Source organism: Stegodyphus dumicola, chromosome 7 (assembly GCF_044657685.1).
Source record: "Stegodyphus dumicola isolate Sdum_Otavi_A_Nest chromosome 7, ASM4465768v1".
Taxonomy (NCBI): domain Eukaryota; kingdom Metazoa; phylum Arthropoda; class Arachnida; order Araneae; family Eresidae; genus Stegodyphus; species Stegodyphus dumicola.
In genome coordinates, this window is record NC_140774.1 from 186,244,006 (window position 1) to 186,269,592 (window position 25,587).

General features: G+C 33.3%; 1 protein-coding gene across 2 annotated transcripts in view; it reads right to left on the minus strand.

The window, feature by feature from the left end:
* The window catches only part of LOC118200062 (ABC transporter G family member 20-like), a 204,062-nt gene that overhangs the window by 73,054 nt on the left and 105,421 nt on the right, over window positions 1-25,587 (minus strand). The window contains exons 4-6 of one of the 2 annotated variants that reach the window (XM_035371985.2): window positions 19,584-19,691; window positions 19,374-19,467; window positions 9,703-9,921 (exon numbers count right to left, since the gene is read on the minus strand). In XM_035371985.2, the coding sequence (XP_035227876.1) occupies window positions 9,703-9,921; window positions 19,374-19,467; window positions 19,584-19,691 (421 nt within the window). The remainder of the gene's footprint in view (window positions 1-9,702; window positions 9,922-19,373; window positions 19,468-19,583; window positions 19,692-25,587) is intronic. The other variant, XM_035371986.2, reaches the window with a different exon arrangement.

The following is a 25,587-nucleotide window of genomic DNA, read 5'->3' on the forward strand; positions in this document are numbered from 1 at the left end:
CGTAATATATACATGTAATAAAAACAAAGTGAAGACCAGCAGAATTTTTGATTGCGTAGAAGTGTTGATGCATAATGAATAGGAAATTGGAGACGAAGGCAGATTAAATTTTCTTCCTTTATTTCAGCAGCATGTTGCGGCCACAAATTGGCACATTAAATATGCCTATCGCAAAAAGTTTACATTTTAGGGAACCTTGCAGTAAGAAAGAAGGCGCAGACAGGCTGCACTCCAGCTAAGCTAAAGTGTAGGAAGCAAGTGCGCTATGTTCAGGGTAAAATCTGAATTCAGAGTGAGGAATTCAGCCAGCGGCCAGGAAGACAGATGTTTCGATGTACAGAACTGAAAGTTTACTTTTGGTCCCACTCATCAAAAAGACACTGAAGTTGAAGTTGGCGCACAAAATGTTAATTCACTAATTCTACTAAGAGTTGCAAATATAAACAAATAGCGGCCTTATTAACCTTAGTACCATTTAAACAACTTTTAAATTGGTGATTATTGTACAACTATTGCATACTGTTTAACATAAAAACCTTAACCGAAACATAAGAACCACATAATTAAATTAATTTTAAAATAAAAAAATTCAAAAAATGTATTGGTCTGCTTCCTTGGAAAACACTACAGAAAATATACATAAAATTTTATTTGGTTTTATATATGTGAATTAATGTAATGAAGATATTTTCTGATTATCTGCACCACGGTTTCAACATTCAGTAGAATTGTTATGTTGTTCCGCATTTCGAGTACACATGCGACAGCAGCTAACACAAACACGCGCGTAACATACACGTGTGTGCAACGTACGCATAACATAAATGCACGCAACTTACATGCACGAGTAATATCTATGTGTGTGGCATAAATGTCGATTCACTCGTATTTTATGCAGCTGTCTTCTCTGAATAGCGTCCTTCAGCTTTCAAAACACAATACCGGCTGTATAATTTTGTTTTCTCTAATTTTTTGTTACTTGTACATTTATTTCTGAACAGAACAAAGCCTATGAGGTATAAGGTTAGCCAAACAAACATTTTCGCCAGTTCATAACGTCGTCAGCATTCATTGGCGAATTTGTATCTAGGAGCGGATAATCAGAAAGTACTAAAGAGTCTTGTTTGGAAGAATAGGCATTCATAATGTTGCGTTTGATATATTTTAGCATAAACTTTTAGAAGCATAAAATCTTCAATTTATTAATTATAATTTTGTAAGAATATGCTGTTTTTTGTTATATTCATATATGATAAACTCGTAAGACCTTCGATTAATCAAGAAGATAAAAGTTTTGGACAAAAGCTTAATTTTATCATTATGACATTTTATAGAATAGTCATTTTTAAAGATTGAGTTACATCAGAGCAATATTAGACCGAGGTGCAGACGCTGATAATGTGCCTTATAATGATAACTATAATCGGCGAAGCGCCACTTTTCTCTCTTCAGACGCTTGAAATTAAAGCAAGAGTAAAAAAAATATATAAACATTAAAAAATTACATTTTGCTGGTGCTGCCATCTGTCGGCATTTAAAGCAACTATTACGAGCAATAATATACTCTTAAGTACATAATTAATAATGCATCTTCTTTCATCCTTGCTTTAAATTAAAAAAATCTGATGTGTACACCACATGACTTCCTTGTACGGAATATTAAATTATACGCATTTTTTTCTTGCATTTCTTTTAAACTTATTGGATTGAATTAAATCTACTTCGCCGACAACGCATAAACTACAATAGAATAAATGCATTCTTTAAAATTCACTCTATTTGTTTATAGCGACACTCTGGCGCTAGGTTCATTTAACAGTATTATATTTCGTTCATATTATAACTCAGAATGCACAAAATTTATATCATTTAAAGAATTATCTAATCGTTGGCACATGTTCTGTTCAATAACTTTATTCTGCTAATTATAATAAAGCTAGAACGATGTATAAAAGAAATTAAGCAAACAAAACAAAAAATAAACAGTTTTTCACAGACGATTGAGTATTGCTCATTCAATGAATTCAGTTCTCACTTCGCGACTAGGCAAAAATACATAAAACCTCAAAATATCTGTATTAAAAATTACGAAGTAAATCTTAAACACTTATTTCGTCGAAAAAATTCCAGAAAGGATTATCCCCATGTGTAACGTGTATACGAGCCAGTTTCCCTTAAAAAGTCCTCCATGAAGGCATCGATCTCTTAAGGCAGATAGCCCTCGAGTGCTTTGCCGTAATAATAAAACCAGAAAGGATTAAGCATGATTTAATTCGCAACAATAAATAAAGGCGTTATCTTTGTTGTTGCGAAGCTACGTTTCTCTAGATTGGCAACAAATCCAGTACTCTGCTGTTTCAAATGTAAACAAGCAATGGCCGCCATCAAAAACCTTATTAGGCTTAGCGGCACTTGAACAACTTTAAAATTGTTGATAATTCTAAAAATATTGCATACAGATTTACTAAAGGCATAAAAACCTTAACCGGAAGATAAGAACAACAGAATTCAATCCTTTTCAAAGTAAAAAATGTACAATTTACAAACATATAAGAGTAAAGAAACTGTGATTACTGAGCCGGGTAACAGAGTGGATATATATATAAATATGTTTATATACGTTTGGCACGGCCGATTGCAACCAAAATACGAGGTGCACATCTACATGTTATAGTAGTCTTATATACAAAATTTCTGAGGCTACTCGTTTTTGAGTTATGCGAGATACCTAAGTACGTACGTACATACGTTCGTACAGACGCCACGCAAAATTCTCTTCAGAATTCATTTTAAAGCAGTTTTAGAATTTTTTTGGAAGAAAAGAGTCTTTTATTCTGTCCCTACGTACAGATACCACGCAAAAACATCGTTAAATTGCATTCGATAGCGGTCAAAATGAATATTTTCGTTGAAATATGCTACCTGAAACTTTTCGCGATTACAGTACTTCCTTTTTACTTCGTACAAGGAAGTAAAAAGGGTTGCAAGAAAATAAAAGAGGGTATGTTTTACGTATATGCCCTTTTGTGAAATAAATTGATGATTCACGGACAAAAAATGAAAGCAAATCAGATTCTAGAATTTATACAGCTAAGAGTTTTCATTTTCATACTTAATATCATTTCTGAAGATCTGAGAAATTATTAAATATAATAAAAAAATTTATACCTTTTACATAAATAAATACCTTTTACATATCTTACAGCAATATTATTATTTCTCTAACCTGCATACTAATACTTTTTTAGACTGATGAAGGCATGCGAGATACGACTCGACAGAAAGTTTTCTATAGACATGCAGAAGGTCATTCACACTTTACCGAATGGTTTTCTATTTAAATTTTCTTGCTAGAAGTTTCAGATAACGATTTGGCATTTTCACTATTACTCCTCTGCTACTATTTTGTTTTGAATGGAATACAGAATAAGAGATTTATTTCGGAAATGATTCCTAAAAATTGATAGATGGCACGAACTTTACATAAATGCTCTTTCTGTGAAAAAATATTCTTATTAACAAACAGTAAAGCGTTGCAAAAATGGAGGTTATTGCATTTCGAAGATATGTATTTTTAATATATTAATTTTGAAAGGGGAAAAAGCGTCTAATTGAAAGGTGTTGGTGTATTTAATTATGGCAAAGCACACGAGGGCTATCTGCCTAAGGGGAGGGATGCCTTCGTGGAGGACTTTCTGAGGGAAACTGGCTCGTATACACGTTACACATGGGGAAAACCACGAAAGCGCCCATGCAGCCAGCCCGTTCGCGGGGTTAAACCTCGGACCGAACTACCAGTGTTCAGCGCCTTTACCGCTCGGCCGCTGGTGGGCCCGTCTAATTGAAAGTAAAATGAAGAATGGTCGCGAAACCGCATCCTAAGACTGTCCAAACTCAGGCAAATAATAGGAAATTGAAGTCTCGGCTCCTGAAGGAAAATCCACGGACTTAAAGATCCATTGCATCGGAACTAGGATTATCTTCTGACAATCTAAGTAAAGACATTCATAAAGATTTGAAGTTAAAAAAAATGTTTAAAATTGATCTGATTTTGCCAAATCATATTGTGGAAAGAAAAGCAAATTGTAGAAAATAATATGAAAGATATCTGCCTGCAGATAAATGTAAATTTTCGAAAACACTTGATGAGACTTGCTTACGAGGTGTGACACAAAAGAAGCGAGACCAAGTGTGTAGCTTGAAACTGTTTCGGTGACGTCATGCCACACACCTCCTCTATGCGTGCGGCCAGTTTCGACTTAACCGATCACACCAGATGGAAGTACTTGAGTGAACATGTGCAACTGCATTCTGGGGGGAATAAATGTCTAAGGTAAAAACCGAACAGCGAATTAACATCAAATTTCTTGTGAAACTTAAGAAGTCAGCCACGGAAACATCTCAAATGTTAACTGAGGCGGTACTATTCGGTTTCGAGGGCCGTAAAAAAATTGCAACGAAAATGTATGCGCAAAAGCGCCAAATCTAGCAAACGCGCCCATTTAACAGCACGCCAAATCTAGCGTACCCGCTGATTTCAGATTGCGTAAGTTTATATAGTTCTGTATTTCTTAAGACGCCATTGAAATACTAGTTTAATTTTTAAATCATTTTTTGATTTTAAATCCTTTTTGGGAATTGCCATGACGAAAAGTCGGCAATAGAATTTTGGGTAAAGTGCAGAATCGCCCGCTGCTTGACGCGTTTTTAAGAATTGCACATACTCGGTATCCATGTGCACATCGACCTATTTTCACTTTAAAAAAAATTCCCAGAATTGCACAAAAATGGCACTGCGCACACCCTTGACTTTATCTATGTACACATCGACCTATGTTCACTTAAAAAGTAAAAGAAAATTGACAAAAAATCCAATTGCTTTTTACCCTTGTAAAAAGCGGTAAACAAGTAAGTGAGCGATTCTGCACTTTACCGAGAATATTTTCAAAGGAAAGGCATCATTCATTATAGAAAATTACGTTTGAACAACCAACGAGATGAAATTATGCTTTAGCGATAAGTCGGTAGCGAAATAGCGATGCAGGCATCCATTCATTATGTTTAGCAATTTTTATATAAATTATAATAATGATCTGAAATAGTTATTTACTCATATGCTTTCATTCATTCCTGTTTAGCCTTTTTCATATAAATTATAATAATAAATTAAGTATTATATGAAATTAACCTTTCATCTAAATTAAAACATCAATCTTAAATAGTTATTTACTATAATACTTCCTTTCTTGACGCCATTATTAGGGTTGCCGCAATTATTTTTGGCAGCATTGGCATTAACAATAGTTTGGCGATTTTTTACGGCCCTCGAAACCGAATAGTACCACTGAGGCTTATGCAGATGAAACTTCGTCTCGTGCACGTGTGTTTCAATGGCATAAGCGGTTTTAAAAGGAAGGGACAGAGCACGCATGTCAAAATCAAAATTCAAGTCAATGTTAATTGTCTTTTTCGACATTAATCGAATTGCAATGATTGAATGGGTTCCCAGTGGTCAGACTGTTAATCAACGCTACTACCTTGAAGTACTAAAAACACTTCGTGAAAAAAAATTAGATAGAAAAAGCCATAGTTGTGGAGTTATGGATGGTTGTTGCACCAGGACAATACACCCACTCCCACGGCCCTATCTGTCAAGCAGTTTCTGACCAGCAAAAACATTACTGCCATGGGGCATCCTCCCTATTCATCTGATTTAGCTCCATGCGACTTTTTTTTATTTCCTAAAGTTAAATCTTGTTTAAAGGGAAGCCATTTTACCTCAATTGAAGAGGGTCAGGCAAAAACGGAGAATCTCTTGGAGGGCCTTCCAAAACCTTCGTTCCAGAACTGTTACCAGCAATGGCAGGCAACACCGAATGTAGAAATGTGTGAATGCTGAAGGGGACTACTTTAAAGGTGGTAATTAGACCAGTCTTTTTTTTTTTTTTTTTTTTTTTCCTATCACACCTTAGACATTAAAGTGACTTAGTAAAAGAAGATCAGTTTTTCTCTGGTTTAATTGACAAAAATGATCGTACGAAATGGCTCTGTTAATGTACAGAAAAGTTACCAGAGGGAATCGTGATCGTTGCAAGATTTTGTTACAACGGTAAATTAAAACTGGAGAACGTTTCAAATAAGGCTACAATTTATTTACTGTACTTTCAGCAGATTATTTTAGAACCGATTTTTAAAGAAGAAATTCGAGCCTTATACGGAAAGGACATCAATAAATTTGAGCTTCATATGGACAAAACCTCTAGTCATACGTTTAAATCGCTTATTTAGCAAAGAAAGAATCAAAAAAGGGAATAAAATACATGCTGTTTAATCAAATACATGTAAATTCACCTGATGCTTTTCCTACATAATTTTGGACTTTCAGTTTGTTAAAATGAACCTTAGAAAAAAGGATGTCCACCGATAACATCGCGGCATGCTTTTTTCAGGCTTTAATAACTGTAAATGGATATTCCCATAATGATTTGTGAGCGCAAGATGTAAAGAAGGATAATTTTTACTTTCATATTTTTTATTAAATATTAAATTTTTGCTGAGAAAATAAGAAGAAAACTTAAGCATAGAAAATTAATGCAACTTATAGCACTTAATAGAATTTTAAATCGACAGTTAACTAACAAAGACCATTAATAAATAATTTTTTATAAAGATTTTACAGATAATTTTTCATAAAAAGTATAATCTATTAAGTTGCATTTAATTTTCTATGCTTAAGTTTCCTTCTTACTTTTTCAGCAAAAATTTATTAGTTAATAAAAAAATGTGAAAGTAAAAATTATCCTTCCTTACATCACTTGCGCTCACAAATCATTATGGGAATATCCATTTACAGTTATTAAAGCCTGAAAAAAGCATGTCTGCGATGTTATCGTCATGCGATGATTTGTAGATACTTTATTTTTTACCACGATATTTTCGACGGCGATGTTTTTAAACTGCGAAGTTTTTGAACCGCTTTATTTTCGACGACGATGTTTTGTACCACGATGTTTTAGAACTGCGATGTTTTCTCCCACGATGTTTTGTACCACGATGTTTTAGAACTGCGATGTTTTCTCTTTGCGATGTTTTCTCCCACGATGTTTTGTAGCACGACGTTTTCGCCTTGCGTTGTTTTCTCCGCGACGATTTCGTCCGCAATGTTTTTGCCGCGATGTTTTCGGATGTAACCGAAAAAAGGTACTTAAGAACACTAAACAAACTTTGGAAAACGACCCGAGAATAGTGCAATAAAACTGACATGACGATGCCAAGAAAAAATTTACTTTTCATGGAAAATTCGAACTGAAACCAAGTATGAAGGCTATTAGATATAGAAGCAAATCGATGCAAGAAATACGTTCTATAGGCAGAAAAATTAATTATAAAATTTATTTCCGTAAGTGCGAATGATCTTCTGCAGTATTCAAATAGGGAACACTTCAAAGAAATGCAACCAAATTAGCTGAAAGTTTTTAAACATAAACGGAATTAAAATTTATGAAAACTGCATGTAATATAAATATCATTAATAGTCCAGAATGTAGTAATTTACATTACAGCTACAGAATTAAATGATATTGTTCAATAAGAGACTGTTTAAAGATTTCTCAAGCACAAGCGGTTTTATAGGGTTTCGTCAGTCTCAGTTGCAGCATGTCTTTCTTAAATCATTAATTAATTTCCAAAAAACAGTAAACATACACTGTATTTCAAGAAGAGAGACGAGTAGAGAAATTCAGGTGTATGTATGCATACGTATGTATATTAAAATCACAGCATGTACTATATTTTTTGAGATATATACCGAGTATATACGCAATATGTACTTGTATATATAACAGATTCAAAAAAGAAAAAAGGAAAAAATTATAGAAATTTTAGCTTTTGTTTGGCGTTTACGTTTTTCTGCACAATTTTGTTTTTCATAGATTTTTCATGGTCTTTGAGGAAAACTATTCATGATCCCATGGAGTGGCACTAATTAAATTCATGTTAACTATATTTACAGTATCTGAATTATTTGCGAAACATTTACATTATTATCTGGTGGGAGACATTTTCCGGGACATATCTAAAACTAGGACTTACTCTGTTACTTAGGGATCCTGTATTAACTACCGCCAAATGTGTTAAATGAATGAAACTGGTTGTGTATTGGTGGCCTTTGTTGTGACCTCAAAATTCAAGTTTATAAAGCTATTTCATAAAACTGAACATATCTAAATGCTACTATTAAATTTATTCATTGCTTTCATCTGTTAATAGTTCTTGAAATTATTACTGGTAACTGAAGTTTTTCTGCTAAAATTTCTAAAAGTAATATATCACCAGGCAGAGTTGACCTTTCACCTACCTTGGATTTTCAAATTAGGTTTGCTCTGAATACAATTATTCAGTCTTATGTCTAAAGAGAATTACAGTATGCTGTGACTAAGATATTCAGTCTTACGTTTACAGAAAATTACAGTATGCAATGACTGCACAATTAGTCTCACGTCTAATCGAACATTACAGTGTGCTGTGACTACGATATTCAGTTTCACGTTTAAAAAATTACATTATGCAGTAATTGTGCAATTAGTCTCATGTCTAAAGAAAATTACAGTATGCTGTGATTATAACATTAGTTTAAGGTTAAAAAAAAACTGCAGAATGCTGTGACTAAGACTTTCACGTCTAAAGAAAATTATAGTATGCTGTGACTAAGATATTCAGTCTCACGTCTAAAGAAAATTACAGATTGCTGTGAAAAAGATATTTAGTCTCACGTCTAAAGGAAATTACAGTATGCTGTGACTAAGATAGTCAGTGTCACGTGTAAAGAAAATTATAGTATGTGGTGACTGTGTTATTAGTCTCACGTCTAACGAACATTAATATATACTGTGACTAAGATATTCAGTTTCCCGTCTAAAGAAAATTACAGTATGCTATGACTAAGGCATTCACTCTGACTTCTAAAGCAAATTACAGAATGCTGTGAATAAGGTACTTAGTCTCACGTCTAAAAAAAAAAAAAACTACAGTATGCTGTGATTAAGATATTCATTCTCACGTGTAAAGAAAAATTACAGTATTCTCTGACTAAAATATTCAGTCTAAAAAAAAAAAAAAAAAAAAAAAAAAAAAAAATTCTAAAGGGAGTTATACTATGCTGGAATTAAGATTATTTAGATGACAGTAAAGCACTCGAGGGCTATTGCTTAAGGGAAGCTTACCTTCGCCGAGAGCTCTTTAAGGGAAACTGGTTTGCTTTCAAGTTACACATGAGACATTAGGGTATATTACATACCTAGCTGATTTTGTGCGTAAGCGAAATTCAGTTTTGCTATAATGCTTACAATTTCTTCCAAATTATTTAGCAGACAGAGCACTTCTTCAAAGACCAATTAGACAATCAGCCAATCAGACATTTAGCCAATCAGACCAAATAAATATTCATAAAAATGACAAGAATAATTGTCAAAGTAACTTCCTTAAAAATGAAGGAAAACAAACAAAAATAAATAAAACAACAAAAATAAATAAAAGCTATTTTTTGCAACATTTAAATTTGTAAAATAAATCCCGGGATGTATTTTTTAAATTTAACTTATAACATTGTTTATAAAATCATGTTTAGTGTTCTGCAAATAATTTTGATATCAAACTACCTCTTATCATAGACTATTAAAAACTCAAACACGAATTTTGACATACTCTGCGAGGCATCCACACTTGTTGTCCAGTAGAACCATTGCCATATTCATTCGGTTCCTGCAGTTGATGTTCGATGGTGCCTTCAGAAACCTCTGTGGCTTCACTATCTTTCATACATAACTTGAGAAACACATCCTCCAAGGTATAAGCTCCATAATTTTGTATTAAAATCTCGGGATTCTTTTCCGCTAATAGACGACCATCTCTCATTAAACCTACCTAAAGGAAACATGAAATTGGAACTACTTCATTGATACTGTACAGTATGCAAATACTATGTGAATTTCCAAGCATGTAAATTTAAAATGCGGTGGTAATTGCACTGAACCACATTAGATTTGTAGCGTCATTAGAATTTTTGAAGTAGAAAACACGAAAAATGAGCAATGCGCTCACCGGGGCTCGATCCTGGTTCTCTCGAATACGCGCTGAGTGTGCTACTGTTACACTGAGAAGGCATACAGAAAGGAGCGAGGAAATACCTTATAGATTACTGGGTAAAAGTATAGTTTAGGGTATCCCTTGGCGAAACTTGGCGGTACATGGATACCGATTTTGTGCAATTTTTTGATTCGTTATTTTGGCTTGCGAAGCGAAAAAATCGCCGCTACACAAAGCCCAAATAACAAGACAAACAATTACACAAACTCGGTATCCATGTACACATCGACTTATTTTCACTTAAAAAAAAAAAAAAAAACCCGAATTGCACAAAAATGGCATTGCGCACTCCTTTGACTTTATCCAAGTACACGTCGACCTATTTTCACTTAAAAAATAATCCCCCTCCCCGAATTGCACAAAAACTGCATTGCGCACTCTTTTAACTTTATCCATGTACACGTGGACCTATTATCAGTTAAAAAAAATCCCAGAATTGCACAAACGTGCATTGCGCACTCCTTTTACTTTGTCCATGTACAGATCGATATATTTTCACTTAAAAAGTCAAAGGAGCACCAAATTCTACAATATAGGCAAACAAAAAATACATAATGTCAATAAAATACATTTTAAACCAAACAATAAAATAACATAAAAAAGGAAAAACATGTTATACATTTGAGCATTACCAAAAGCAAATATTCACTTACCATGATTTTCGAATTCGCTTCGTACACCCAGAGCCCCGTCAAAATCAAAATGTCAATCCTACTCAAAATGACTTTTTTTCGAACCAGGTACTCTTTCTGATCGAACGCTTCACATAGTGACCATCTGAACCTTTCTTCCTACAAACCCATTCAAATCCATCTAAACGGTTTTAACACACAAACCACAAAAACGCTTTCAAAACATCCCATGATTCAAAATTTCCCAGAATCATGCACCCGATTACGTCACAATAGAGTTTCCATAACATTCAACTACTCAGGCTACCATAAATGAAACAACTTGGCGATAAATCAAACAACAACTTCGCCATAATACAAAGGGTACCACAAAGTCTACTCTACCCGATTACTGTTATTTATGAAAAGAGTTTTTTGAAACAGAAGGTAAAAATAAAAAATATGCCGACTAGCTAGGCTAGATATGTAAAAAAATATCAGCTATCTTGGAATTTTTTTAATATATTAAAATATTTTCTTTGTTATTGCGCAGATTAAACTGCTAAATTTTTACGAAGATAAGTAGTATAATAGAGCACCTGAGAAACATTAGAATTGTATTTTAAAGCTTTTTCAAATTTTGTGGCTTTATTGGACGCAACTCTTAAATAACAAAATTAATTTAAACAGCCCCACTATCAAACATTTCTCTGGTCCATAAGGTTTAAAACAAAGCATGATTCTAAAAACTCCATGGAATTATACCAGGAGATCTAGATGCCACCAGGACATGAACTTTTCTTCCGTCCCAATGTTCTAGAGAAATAACTGCAAGAAAATTGTATAAAGTTATTTTCTCCCTCCTTTCCGAATTCCTTGATAGTGAAATTGGACATGTGTTAGAGAGGTCCAGGGTTCGAGTCCCAGCGAGGGCACTGCATATTTTTCACGTCTCCTGCTTTAAAATCATCATCATCATCATCATCATCATCATAATCATAATAATAATTGGTTGATCTTTACAATATGGTAACTGGTAGTTTGGCGACATTTTGGAGGCGATAAAGGTTACTACCTGGTACTTTGGTAATAATGTGAGCAGTACTCAGTTCCGATTACGCATTATTTTGTGTGAGGGAAATGAGAGATTATGGGATATGTCATGTGATATTAATGGACGAATTACGGTTCTTTAATCGGAAAAGGGGGGAAATCGGGAAAAAATCTGGAAATTCTGTATTTGGTTTATTCTGTGTTGTGTGAAACAGTGTTCGTGAATTTTTGGATCCCATGGCCGTAACTAAAGAAAAGTTTATCGGACACGTAATCAAGATTCTGAAGAAGATTAGGTAAGTTAGTATTTTTAATTATTTGAGGATATTATTTTTATGCATTGTTCTAAATGTAAGGTGCAATTAAAGGAATTTGGTATTATTGGGAAAATTGTTATTAGCAATGATTTAGTTTAAAGTAATTAGGATTGTAAGGTAATTTTTATTAATTTAATGTATGTGCTCATTTATATTTTAAGTACTGTTTTTGAATTTAATTATATTTTAATGAAATGATAGTTATTTTGTGAATTTTATGTTTGTAGGAATTTGGTATACGTTTCAGTTGAAGTAAACGTGCATGGAAATAATTTAAATATCTGACACTAAGTATTTGTAATGGTTGCGGTATGAATTCGTTGGTGACGTGTATAATATAATAGATGATTTAGAGGTAAAAGTTTTTGGATATTTTATTTATTTTATATATGGAAATGTTCATATTTGGAAAGGGTAAATACTTTTTCGCGATCAGGTAATTTCATATATGTTCTTTTTACCGGGTTTAAAGATTGAGAAAATTGTCATGTATTTTCGTGAAATTTTTCTAATTTATGAGAAAAAAGCAGTGTACATGGATATAGTGAAGAGTGTGCGCAATGCCATTTTTGTGCAATTCTGGGATGTTTTTTTAAGTAAAAATAAGTCGGCGTGTACATGGTTTACGTGTATGTGTTATTTTGAAAAACGCGTAAGGAGTATGGTATTGTGCACTTTTTCCCAATTTTGCAGTGAATATTTGTCATGATTAAGCAGTTTTGTTAGATAAAATTTCTAGCATAAGTGTAATTCGGCTAGTAGATTGTTGGAAGAAGTGTTCAGTAGATAAAAAGAAAAGAAACATGTCTTTACTTCGTGAAGACAAAATGGCGGCGGGAAAAAAAATAGAGGGTTGCTGTAGGAGAGTTGGTCGCCAAAGTTTCGCCAAAAAACGCCAAGTTACCATAATGTAAAGATCAACCTAATCATCATCATCATCATAATAATAATAATAATAATAATAATAATAATAATAATAATAATAATAATAATAATGATGATGATGATGATGATGATGATGACTCTACAACAATAATTATTTTATGTCCTGTTAGCAGTTCAGTTCGGACCAATCAAGTTCGGATAAGGAAAATTTTGAGTAATTGAACTGACATACTGATATTTATTATTCCATACTGGGTGCTAGTTCTTATTTGGTATTAGTAAATTTATTTGAATGCAAAGTCATTAAGGATGATAATTAACAACATTGATCTTCCTGCTGTATAAATATGGTTTTTATAAAAATAGAAGATTAGTTACGTTTTTTTTTTTTTTTTTTAGTCCAAAGGGATTTCAGTCCCGAAGGACTATTGCTTTCGTTTTGCGATTTTGCGTCGGACTCATAAACGTCGGTTCACTTTTCAAACTGTTGCCACAAAATGTTAGAGTCCTGCATTATATTTGAAGAAATTAAATAATGAAAAATCTGCATAAATGATTGTCAATTTCTTGCATTGTGATAAAACAATGGTACATAGAGCCATCGAATTTTGAATGACGAAATCCTACTGCGAATATGGGCATCTGAAATCCCAAATTTGGAATTTGTTTTATTATAGATTTTATATTTTGTAAAACTTTAACGAATTTTTTATTGACAAACTCAATGCTTTAAAAGCGAGAAATGGCAACGTTATATAGAAAAAAAAAAAACTTTTATCTCCAGCTCGCGAGACTGTGTATATCGGAAATTCTAAAGATATGCTTAATTTAACATTATTTTGCGATATTGCTCTTGAACTGAATTTTATGGTTTAAGTGCAAAGAACATGATATTTAATAAATAAAGGTAACACTCAAAACGTTAAAAAAACGCCCCTTTGAACGTAATTTAAAATCTGAAAAATTTCAGATTTTTTAAAAAAAAATTTTTTTTATTATGAAATAGAAGCTTGGCATGTTTTGTCTTTCAAAGAAAAAATTTTTTACATTTCATATCGTGAATTCTTTTTAGTAACTTGTAGAGACATTAGGATTTTTAGGAAGCAGGCAAGATGAAAAATTAACAACGCCTTCGCCGGAAATCGAACTGGACCTCTGGAATACCGTCCCAGCGTGCAGAACCACTACACCTCGAAGGCACTCTAGGATCTTATAAACAGAAGTCAAACTAGATCAGCATCTTTCTCTTGCTCTAACAACTTTATAGCTGTTAAAGGCTTCTTTCTATATTTGAAAAGCCTGGGTCATAATCGTAGCAATACCTTAGTGTGTGTGGCCTCTTCATCACTTAAAATTTGTTCTTTGAATCATTTGCAATGACATTTAATAATTCGGTATTTTCGATATTCCCTACAAATTAAATTTTTCTAACCTTCTATGTATAATCTTTCATCTGCATTCTGATAATTATTATAACGTACTTTTTTTTATCGCTTATTGCCGTGTAACAATGCGCTAAAGGAAAAAAAAAATAGACTTTCTTTCTAAAGTATTCTAATTTCTTTTATTCAATTTTGAAACTAGAGTTTTTAGATAATTGAATAGCTGGAGTTTGGGTAGTCGGCGTTCTACGTAAATAATACATAAGTGATGACTCAGGTGTTATATACTTTAATATTAGGCTTTGACATGGGATAATTGAACATAAAATTAATGCATCATGTTAACAGACGACATTCGAAGGGCTTTTTTCGAAATGTTTGTTATATTTCTGAATTTATAATGTTTTTCATTGGATTGTTACCACGCTTATATGTAATCACTACAAAAAGTGATAAAAGTTTATTATTATGTGAAATTTATGCAAAAAAAAAACACAAAATTTTATAGCGAAATTAGCAAAAACATCTACCATAACTGACAAGAAAATCATGATGACAAATACATATTTTTGACTTTAGATCATGTATGTTAACCATAAGCATATAATTAAGTAGAATAATTGGAAAGTATTGATTCGTTAGTAATATAGGGCCAAATATATTAGTCAACACTCAAAAAATTTTAAAAAAATATGTACACTACTGAAAACAATTATGTAATTTAAATTTATTTATTTTTTTTACTCTTTCTCTACATCATGCATAATAAAGTATAAACTCTATGTGCAAAATTTCAAGTGATTCTATATGGAACTTTTAGAGTTATCATGCTTGATGTGAACATACACTATTAAAAAAAATCTGATGTGTACACCACATGGCTTCCTTGCACGGAATATTAAACTATACACATTTTTCCATGAATTTCATTTAAATTGATTGGATTGAATTAAATTTACTTCGTTGACAGCGCATAAACCACAATAGAATAAATGCACTCTTTAAAATTCACTATATTTGTTTACTATAACGACACTCTGAATTCACAAACTTTATATCATTTGAAGAATTATCGTTGCCACATGTTCTATTCAAATACTATAATAAAGCTAAAACGATGTATGAAAGAAATTAAGCAAACAAAACAGAAAAGGAACAGTTTTTCATAGACGATTTAGTATTTCTCATTTAATTAATTCAACTAATTCTCACTTCGGGACAAGGCAAAAATACATAAAAACTCAAAATACCTGCATTAAAAATTACGAAGTAAATCTTAAACACTTATTTCCTCGAAAAAATTCCAGAAAGGATTAAGCATGATTTAATTCGCAATAATAAATGAAGGCGTTATTTTTGTGTTGTGAAGTTTAGTCTCTCTAGATTGGCAACAAATCTACAATTCTGCTGTTTCAAATGTAAACAAATATGTCCGCCATGTTATTTAAAATTTAACCGCATTTAAACAGCTTTTAAATTGTTCATAATTGTACAAATATTGCTTCCAGAATTACGAAAGGCATAAAAACCTAAACCGGAAGATAAAAACAACATAATTCAATCATTTTTAAAGCAAAAAATGTACAATTTACCAACATATAGGAGTAAAGAAACTGAGATCACTGAGCCGGGTAACAGAGTGGATATATATATAAATATATTTTTATACGTTTAGTGCGGCCGATTGCAACCAAAATACGAGGTGCACATCTACATGTTATAACAGTCCTATATACAAAATTTCAACGTTCTGAGGCTACTCGTTTTTGAGTTATGCGAGATACGTACGTACGTACCTACGTTCGTACAGACGCTACGAAAAATTCTCTTCAGAATTAATTTTAAAGCAGTTTTATAATTTTTTTGGAGGAAAGGTGTCTTTTATTCTGTCCTTACGCACAGATATCAAGCAAAAACATCATTAAATTGCATTCGATAGCGGTCAAAATGGATATTTTCGTTGAAATATGTTGCCTGAAACTTTTCGCGATTACAATACTTCCTTTTTACTTCGTACAAGGAAGTAAAAGATATCAAAAATCGCACTAAAGTTTTCAGATTAGCCTTACATGATTTATTTACACAACTTTTCTCGCTGCCACACGAAAATGAGAAAATACGCATTAAAAATATTTTACCAGGCTCTTGCAGACATGTGGAAATGTTTATTAGTTAAAAAAAAGCATAAAATATCTGAAAACTTTCAGATTTTATTATTACTCCCAAAAGGGCGTCTTTTTAACGTTTTGTGTGCTACCTTTCTTTATTAAATTAATTCGCACTTAAACCATAAAATTCAATTCAACAGAAATATCACAAAATAATTTAAAAAGAGCTACCTTTAGAAATTCTGATACACAGTCTCGCGCGCTGGTGATGAAAACGTTTTCCCCTCCCACCCTGTTGAGTGTTGCCATTGCTCGATTTGAAATCGTTGAGTTTGTTAATCAAAAGTTCGTTAAAGGTTTACAAAATATGAAATAGATAATAAAACAAATTCCAAATTCGGGCTTCCAGATGCTCATACTTGGGTGGAGACCTATGTTATTCAAAATTTGATGTCTCTAGGTACTATTTTTTTTTTAAATGCGAGAAACATACTTGCATTCATGCAGATTCTTCATTATTTAATTTCTTTAACTATAATGCAAAGCCCTAATATTTGGTGGCAACAATCTGAAAAATGAACCGACTTTTATAAAGAACCGACGCAAAATGCCAAAACGAAATTGGGAAAATTGCACCTGTGGTCTAAAACGGGTGAAAATAACATCTTTAATTTGCTCTTTAAACTTTGACTTCCGGTGTGGCAAACAATAATTTCCGGTTTGTCATCTCTCAGAAAAAGTCGTACATCTAAAGAAATGAAAAATTGTTTTTGATACCTAAGAATGCGATGTTTAAAATTATATTTAAAAAATTGAGAATTTTAGCCCAAATCGATCTTTTGAACGAGGTCCCATGTCTATAACTTTTAAATATTTTTCATACAAATTCAAAATAACCCGATTAACGCTGTCACTTTTTCCCTAAAAATACATCTATTCTTCTTTCCACTATGCCAATGCATCCAACAACGCTTCCATAATTTAACAGGGTTTATGTTTTATACTGCACACTGCATTTCAAGTTAGGAATTAAGGCATTTAACTTGTGTGCTGTTGCGGTGTTACTGATAGCACATTTAGCCAGCAATTCAAAGGGTTTTTGCTATATCTTTCTAATACCTTGCTCTGAGATTTTGCTTACAGTCTAAGCGATTAATTGTTTCGCTGATATCTAAACACGATTACATCGGCTTATTTTATATAGTGTGCCATTTTTATCTTCGAAATTTACGCAAACAATGCTGTGAAAAAAAAATTTCTTGTTCCTCGTTTATCTTTTGCTTTGTATTAACTTCTACAATACTTCCCAAGGTCATAGCAATCATTTCCAATTGCTGCTATTATAAGTACAATTACCTTTGTTTCTCATCATTTCCTCAAAGCATAATGCTGATGTTAAGTGGTCCATTATGTAACTAATTACCATGACTGAGTTGTTCTTCTAAAGCATCCAATCTTTTATTCAGTATCTGCTGTTTTGCTGTTGTCGTGACTTATCTCACTTGTCTGAGAGTAACATCAGATCAAATCGAGAAATTTTATTGTGGTTAATAGGCATGCACTGCATAGCTCGTACCTATCGCTAGCCGCCCTATTGGCCGCGACGATACATATTTATCTAGCTTTATCCCTCCCCCCCTGAGGATAGGTCCGAGGATGTTTCACTACCATCAAGTTCTCGACTGTATTTGAAGTGCTCCATGCCTTCTATGGGATTCGTATTCAGGGATAAACCGGAGAAGCTATGGTAGCCGGCTTGGCTGTGACAAGTCAAAATTTATTTTTACTACTTTCATATGGCAAATTATATTATGAGTTCTGTCTATTCGGTTCAGTACCAGCAGGGTTTATATAGCTTTCGACTGGGCACATTCTGGGCTAAACCGGTAAGAATTCGTTTCAGAAAGCTCTCTATCTGTCCATGGCATATCGCCAATTTTGAAGCCAAGTGCGGCAAATGGGCGATTTCTCACCAAATTTGGCAATCCTGCCTTCCTTGCTATTTTATGGCAACCCTAAAACTGATTACCGCCCCTGTACATTTTGTAACAATAATCTACTTAAGCTGGCTCAAGATAACTACGGCGCGTATTTTAAACGTCGGAATTTAAAACATATATAAACTAGACATAGCTAGCGATAATACATAACAGAAAGACGAGGCTGCGAGTTCCAAACTTTCAAAACTTCACCTTAAATACACAAAAATAATTTGCCTGCTGGTGAAGACTACGGATAGAAGTTATAGTAAAGGCTTAAATCATAATAATTAGTTAATTACCATAAAATGCCTAAAAAGTAAAATAATAATTGTATTTACTTATGCTGCACTGCACATTTAAAATGCATTTCTCTATCTCTCATATATTTGGTAGTAAATATTTCTACCGTATTTGGTTAAACCTCAAGAGATTATACAAAAACAAACGATGCCGTACAAATGTGCCGTACGATGTAGTATCCAATACAGTCTCAAAAGCCACACTTTTCGTAAGCCATAAATCTTTGGTTCGAATCAATCTTGTATAATTGGGCTAATGATCTTGATGGCTATAAAAACATAACTGGGTTTATTTGGGTTTCTGTACCTTATCGATCTGAGACTCTTTATTGCTTGCAGGACGTTTTTATTTACGGAGATTTTTCTTTCTTAAATTATCAAAACATTGACCAGAAACCCTATAAGGCACGGATCTACGGGTTTTGAATTAGCGGACACAAAGGCAGGGCTTTATATTTTTCATGGCACAAAACTGAAGAACAGCAAATAGAGAAGAAGATCGGACGCATTCATTTAAACGGTGGAAAACTTTGAATTTTTACATCTTATTGATCCAGTCTAATATTACCCTTGAAAAAGTCGTAATAACTTACTACGTGAGCTTGTCTGGCTTCCTCCACGTAGTGCGTCGTGATTATGATAGTGGTAAAATCCATTACTGCAAGTTTCACCAAGTGGCTCCAGATACTATTACAGAAAGGAATAAAGAAATACCATTTGTTCTTGCAAATTCTCTTTTCAGCATGTGTGACATGTATGCGCATAACAACATAAGCAATACAATATCAAAATGTTAGATTTACCTTCTTCTCAAAAGGGGATCCACACCGACTGTTGGTTCGTCTAATATAACAAGAGGCGGCTTGTGTATAAGAGCAGCAGCGAATGATACCCGTCTTTGCTGGCCACCACTGGAAAGAAGGTTGAATATTTAGAAACGAAAAGCTGCATACATATATTTTACATAAATCATAAATCATAAAGAGGACAGCGCAAAATGTTTACACTGTCTAAAATGAAATTTACTAGTACTTTTTACTTCCTTGTACGAAGTAAAAAGGAAGTATTGTAATCGCGAAAATCTTCAGCTAGCATATTTCAACGAAAATATCCACTTTGACCGCTTTCGAATGCAATTTAACGATGTTTTTGCGTGATATCTGTACGTAAGGACAGAATAAAAGACTCTTTTCCTCCAAAAAAACTAAAAAATTGCTTTAAAATGAAATCTGATACGTTCGTACGTACGTATCTCGCATAACTCAAAAACGAGTAACCTCAGAATGTTGAAATTTTGTATATAAGACTACTATAACATGTAGATGTGCACCTCGTATTTTGGTTTCAATCGACCGCGCCAAACGTATATAAATATATTTATAAATATATCCACTCTGTTACCCGGCTCAGTGATCTCAGTTTCTTTACTCTTATATGTTTGTAAATTGTACATTTTTTGCTTTAAAAATGATTGAATTATGTTGTTTTTATCTTTCGGTTAAGGGTTTTATGCCTTTAGTAAATCTGTATGCAATATTTTTAGAATTATCAACAATTTTAAAATTGTTTATGTGCCGCTAAGCCTAATTTGATGGCTGCCATTGCTCTTGTTTACATTTGAAACAGCTGAGTAGCGGATTTGTTGCCAATCTAAAACTTAGCTTCGCAACAACAAAGATAACTCCTTCATTTATTATTTAAATCATGCTTAATCTTTTCTGGAATTTTTTCGATTAAATAAGCGTTTAAGATTTACTTCGTAATTTTTAATACAGATATTTTGAATTTTTATGTATTTTTGCCTTGTCGCGAAGTGAAAACTGAATTAGTTGAATAAGAAGTACTCAATTGTCTGTGAAAAATTGTTTCTTTTTTGTTTTGTTTGCTTAATTTCTTTTATACATAGTTCTAGCTTTATTATAGTATTTGAATAGAACATGTGGCAACGATTAGATAATTCTTTAAATGATATAAATTTTGTGCATTCTGAGTTATAATATGAACGAAATATAATACTGTTAAGTAAACCTAGCGCCAGAGTGTCGCTATGGTAAACAAAGTGAATTTTAAAGAATGCATTTATTCTATCGTGGTTTATGCGCTGTCGGCGAAGTAAATTTAATTCAATCTAATATGTTTAAATAAAATGCAAGAAAAAATGCGTATAATTTAATATTCCGTACATTATTTTTAATTTTACGTTAATCTGATGTGTACACCACAAGGAAGTCATGTGGTATACACATCAGATTTTTTTATATTCCACATTCAATATTATATTCCACTTTGCTCCGTCGCTTCTAATATTCAAACTGATACTACGCTGCGATCCTGATAATTATTTTAAAACTGAAAGTTCGTGCGTTGTTTCCATAGAAGATAGCATTTCATCTTATTTGTTTGTTTCATTTCCATAGATACACCCCAATGTTTTCTTGTAGTCATACTGCACATATAATTTCACTTACTGAAGAATACCTGGAAAATGCGTCTTTTTTTATCTCTTACATCACGCGCCCTGACTCCTTGCGTTTTGCGTACACTGAAGTACCCTCTGATGTCATGGTACTGATTTGCATATGCATTACCTTTCTAGAGTTGGCGTTTCATAGCATTGGCCGCAAAAAAGTCCTTTTCAACAACTTCATGGTTGTTAAAAAAGTTGAAAAATGAATTTGTTTTAGATATTATAAATTGTAATTAAAATGATTTGTGCAAAGGTGTCTGCTAATTCAAACTGAATTATCCAGCGCAGGCGTCGAGGACGCCCCTTTGCTTACTGCCCCACGCGGTTTCCCCCTTCTACTTGCTTAATTGCTCTTAAAGTAGAGTGCAATGAATTAAACCACCGGCGGTACATTTCTTAAGAGCCACAGCTAGCTCAATAAATGAAGGTGATTTAAATAATAAAATGTTAATTCACATGTCAAAGATCTCTTTGTACACAACATTTCTCTTTGTACACAACATTGTGTAGATCTTTCCATCAATTTTAAGCTCGCCTTGCAGAGTACCATCCATTATTTTTAATTTTACGTCCGTTCTTTCACAAACTCTTGAACAAGCAACATAAAGTTGACCGTGTCCAAATGCAGCCTCAGGTAAAAAAATGCCAACACGCTTAAGCGTTTGGGCCTGAGTATAGTCATGGCAAAGGCAAGTTTTACAGGAAATTGTCTATGCCTCAATGGAAACAGCAACCCTGTGCCTTGGTAACTTCAGCCCTTTGGCTAGTACAGTTACGCAAGCAACCAATAAACTATCGGTGACAAACAGACACGTAAGCCGCATATAATAAAGATATTTATTTATTTCAATTTATTTGATTTTTCATCGTTGCCGGTTTTTACCGCTTGCATATTTCCGAATTCTATTATATATATATATTAAATTGATTTATTAATTATTAAATGCACGTGCTCTTGTATTTTTAATTTTTCCGGCTTAGCTTTCTCCTAACATTCGTCATTCGCTGCACGGGGAATAAAACAATTTACAGTTACGCAAGCAATCAATAAACTATCGGCGAAAAGCACTTAAGCCGCATATATATAAGATATATTAAATTTATAGCGCCTCTTCGTTGATATTTTATGTGATTTGTTGTTTAAAATTATTTAAAAAAAGCAACAATAACATTTATAGTTGTTGATGATAAGGTTATATAAGATTTAAAATTAAGCAAAATTCAAGTCAGAACACAAGATGTAAGAACTAAGAAGCAGCGCAGCGATGTAAGTAGCGAGAAAAAGCATAAAGAGAATACGACGTGTCCAAAATTAAAGTTGGGTTCTGAGTGATTTGAGTTTCAGTTCACAATTTTCCATTAGCTGATAAAAGTTTTGATTTTCGAATCTCAAATCTTTTGAAACCACTATTGACTGAAGCCTTTATGTAAAAGTCTGCGTTATCGGGCTTATATAAGAATCACATCATATGGATTACATTTGAAATGACGCTATTAGAAAGATTTATTAAAAGCAGTTACTATTTCTAGGATAGTTAAGGGAAATACCAAAATTAAAATGGAGAGTTTAGGGACTATTCAAATCAAAATTTGAATTTTGCCCTTACATATTATTTTTCTTACACATTTTTCTTTTTTCTGTCTGTCTCTTTCTTTCTATACGTATGTACAATAACATACAAACATAAATATATTTATCTTCTTTAAGGATGTCTATTGCCCATCAATGTACTTTTGATCTATATGGTTGAACAATATGCGCCAAGTTTTGGCATTTGTTGTAGATTTTGGATGAACAAAATTATATGGATTGATTACTTTGATTACAGCAAACTATCTGCTTAAGGAAATTGCTGCACTCGTGGATGACTTTCTGAGGGAAACTTAACGTTAAACAACGATGAAAATGAGTAATGTTTCTATGCAGCAGGATTTGATCTCAAAAGTTGAACTACCAATGTTTAGAGGTTTTACGCTTCAGCCGCTGATGTGTGTGTTTGGGGGGGGGGGTAAGCTTTAAACCTAAAAATGTATAAACATAGAAAAAATTCTAAATGCTTATAAAGCGAAACAAGCAATGCGTTACTATCTAAGCAGTGCATCGCAGGCCATCCTGTAAAGTTACCACATTTTCAATATAATATTACAACTTACTTTTTAAGACATGGAATAATTTTTAATTACTTGTTTCATGATGTTACTTGCTTACAGATGTAAAAACTGTTTTGAAAGCTATTGGAATTAAATAAATATCTTGAGGAACGAAAATTGTAACATAAGCTATCCGATTTTTTTAATCACGTTTTTCCATTTTCTATTTACATAATGCTCTTATCTTAGATGCTAAGGTTTGAGAAAATTGATAACACTTTTGAAGAACTGAGTAGCTGATACCGATTTAAATAAAAATAAAAAGAAATTAAGATCGGGATTATGCGTGAGCTCCATAAAAAGAACTTTGGGTTAATCTTTGGATTATGGTTACTTGGTGATTTTTGGGCGAAAATTTGGCGACTAACACTGCTACAGCAACCTGCTAGTTTTTGTATGGACGCCATTTTGTTTTCACGAAGTAAAGGCATTTTTTTTTTTTCTTCAACATTTTTTCCCAACAATCTGCTAGCCGAATTACGCTAATGCTAGAACTTTTACGGAACAAAAGTGCTTAATCATGACGAAGATTAGGTGCGAAATTGGGAGAAAGTACAGAATCGCAAACTGCTTGCCGCGTTTTTAAGAATTTCACATACACGGTATCCACGTCGGCCTATTTTCACTTAAAAAAACATCCCAGAATTGCACAAAAATGGCACTGCGCACACTCGTCTTTATCCATGTACACTGCTAAATTCCTAGCTAGTAACCTTTATCGCCTTACCAAAATGTCGCCAAACTACCTGTTACCATATTCCAAAGATGAGCCGAACTTTGATCTCCATGTAATGCACGAAAGAGGGATCTTCTATATTATTTTAAAGTTGATTATTTAATATATGTAGCCTTAGTATGGGTAACAGTGCGAAAAATTTATATATCGATATCATTCATTAATTGCTTAAAACAAAATCCTGCAGAAATTGGCAGTTTAATAAACCTCCGAGGTTTATTCTATTAGCATTAAAAATACAATAAGAGCTCGACATTGACATCTTTCCTGTTGAAGAATCTCACATAATTTCCTTACTGATATGGATAGCTCAGAATACGATGAAATTTTCTTAAAGTAATCTGCCGCGATTACAGAAGAGTTTTAGTCTTTTATGGAGAAGTTACTATACAGAGAATATGACTATTAGTGGTGTTCAATACTGTTATTTATTTATATTCTCAGAATTACTAATCAATTTCATAGGCGGTCTTGTACAATAAGGTGTTCCCCCCCCATGAGAGATTTCATTATATTTCATAATCTTAGTTTTTAGTTGCTGTTAAAATTTTTCAAAGACGTGATTCACTTTTATAATACTGCGTCAAGATCCTGGCTATAGAAGGCTTTTTTTCAATAAGACGGTGCTTCAACAACCGAGCATTAAAGTTGCTGAATACTGGTAATTTGGTCCCAGGTTCGAATCTCACGAATGGGCTGGCTGCATGAGCGTTTTCGTGGTTTCCCCCCCCCCCCAATGTGTAACGTGTATACGACAGCTGGCGGACTTCTTACACCGGCCGCAGATTCAGCTACTGTAATGTTCACTGTGAGTGGAGTAAGGGTTTAAACATCGATAGGAAAATGGAAGTTGTAATCAGTAAAATAAGATTGCAAATGGTGGGCACGACTCAACTGTTGCACAGGTATCGCAGTGCAAATTCGCCATTTTGTGACTCATGTTATACGATTGACAGTAATGAACATGCAGTTATTCACTGCACAAAGTACGATAGCGCCAGAAACATTATGCTCAAGAAGATGAAAATCAGCAATATTGACCTCTTAGCTGATTTTTTAAATCATTGTAATAAGAAACCTTGGAGATATTATTTTTTAGGAAAATTTGTCATCAAATACATCTTAAAGAATTCTTAAGCACTTTTACGTTTGGTTTTCGGACCGACGTTCCCCCCTGAACTGGAGGGAATGCGTCCTTGTGGTTTAACTTTAAATAACTTTATTTTGAGTTGGAGCATAAGGCGCCAAAGGGAAGCCAAGCTTCAAGAAGAAGAAGGAGAACGTGTATACGAGCTAGTTTCTCTTAGTAAGACCCCCACGAAGGCATCCCGCTCCTTCGGCAGATAGTTCTCGAGTGCTTTGGCGTAATCAAATAAACCAAACCTTCAATAAAACAGCCAACAGATATTATTTCCATCTACCACTAAGAAGTTTTATTTAACATATACCGAGC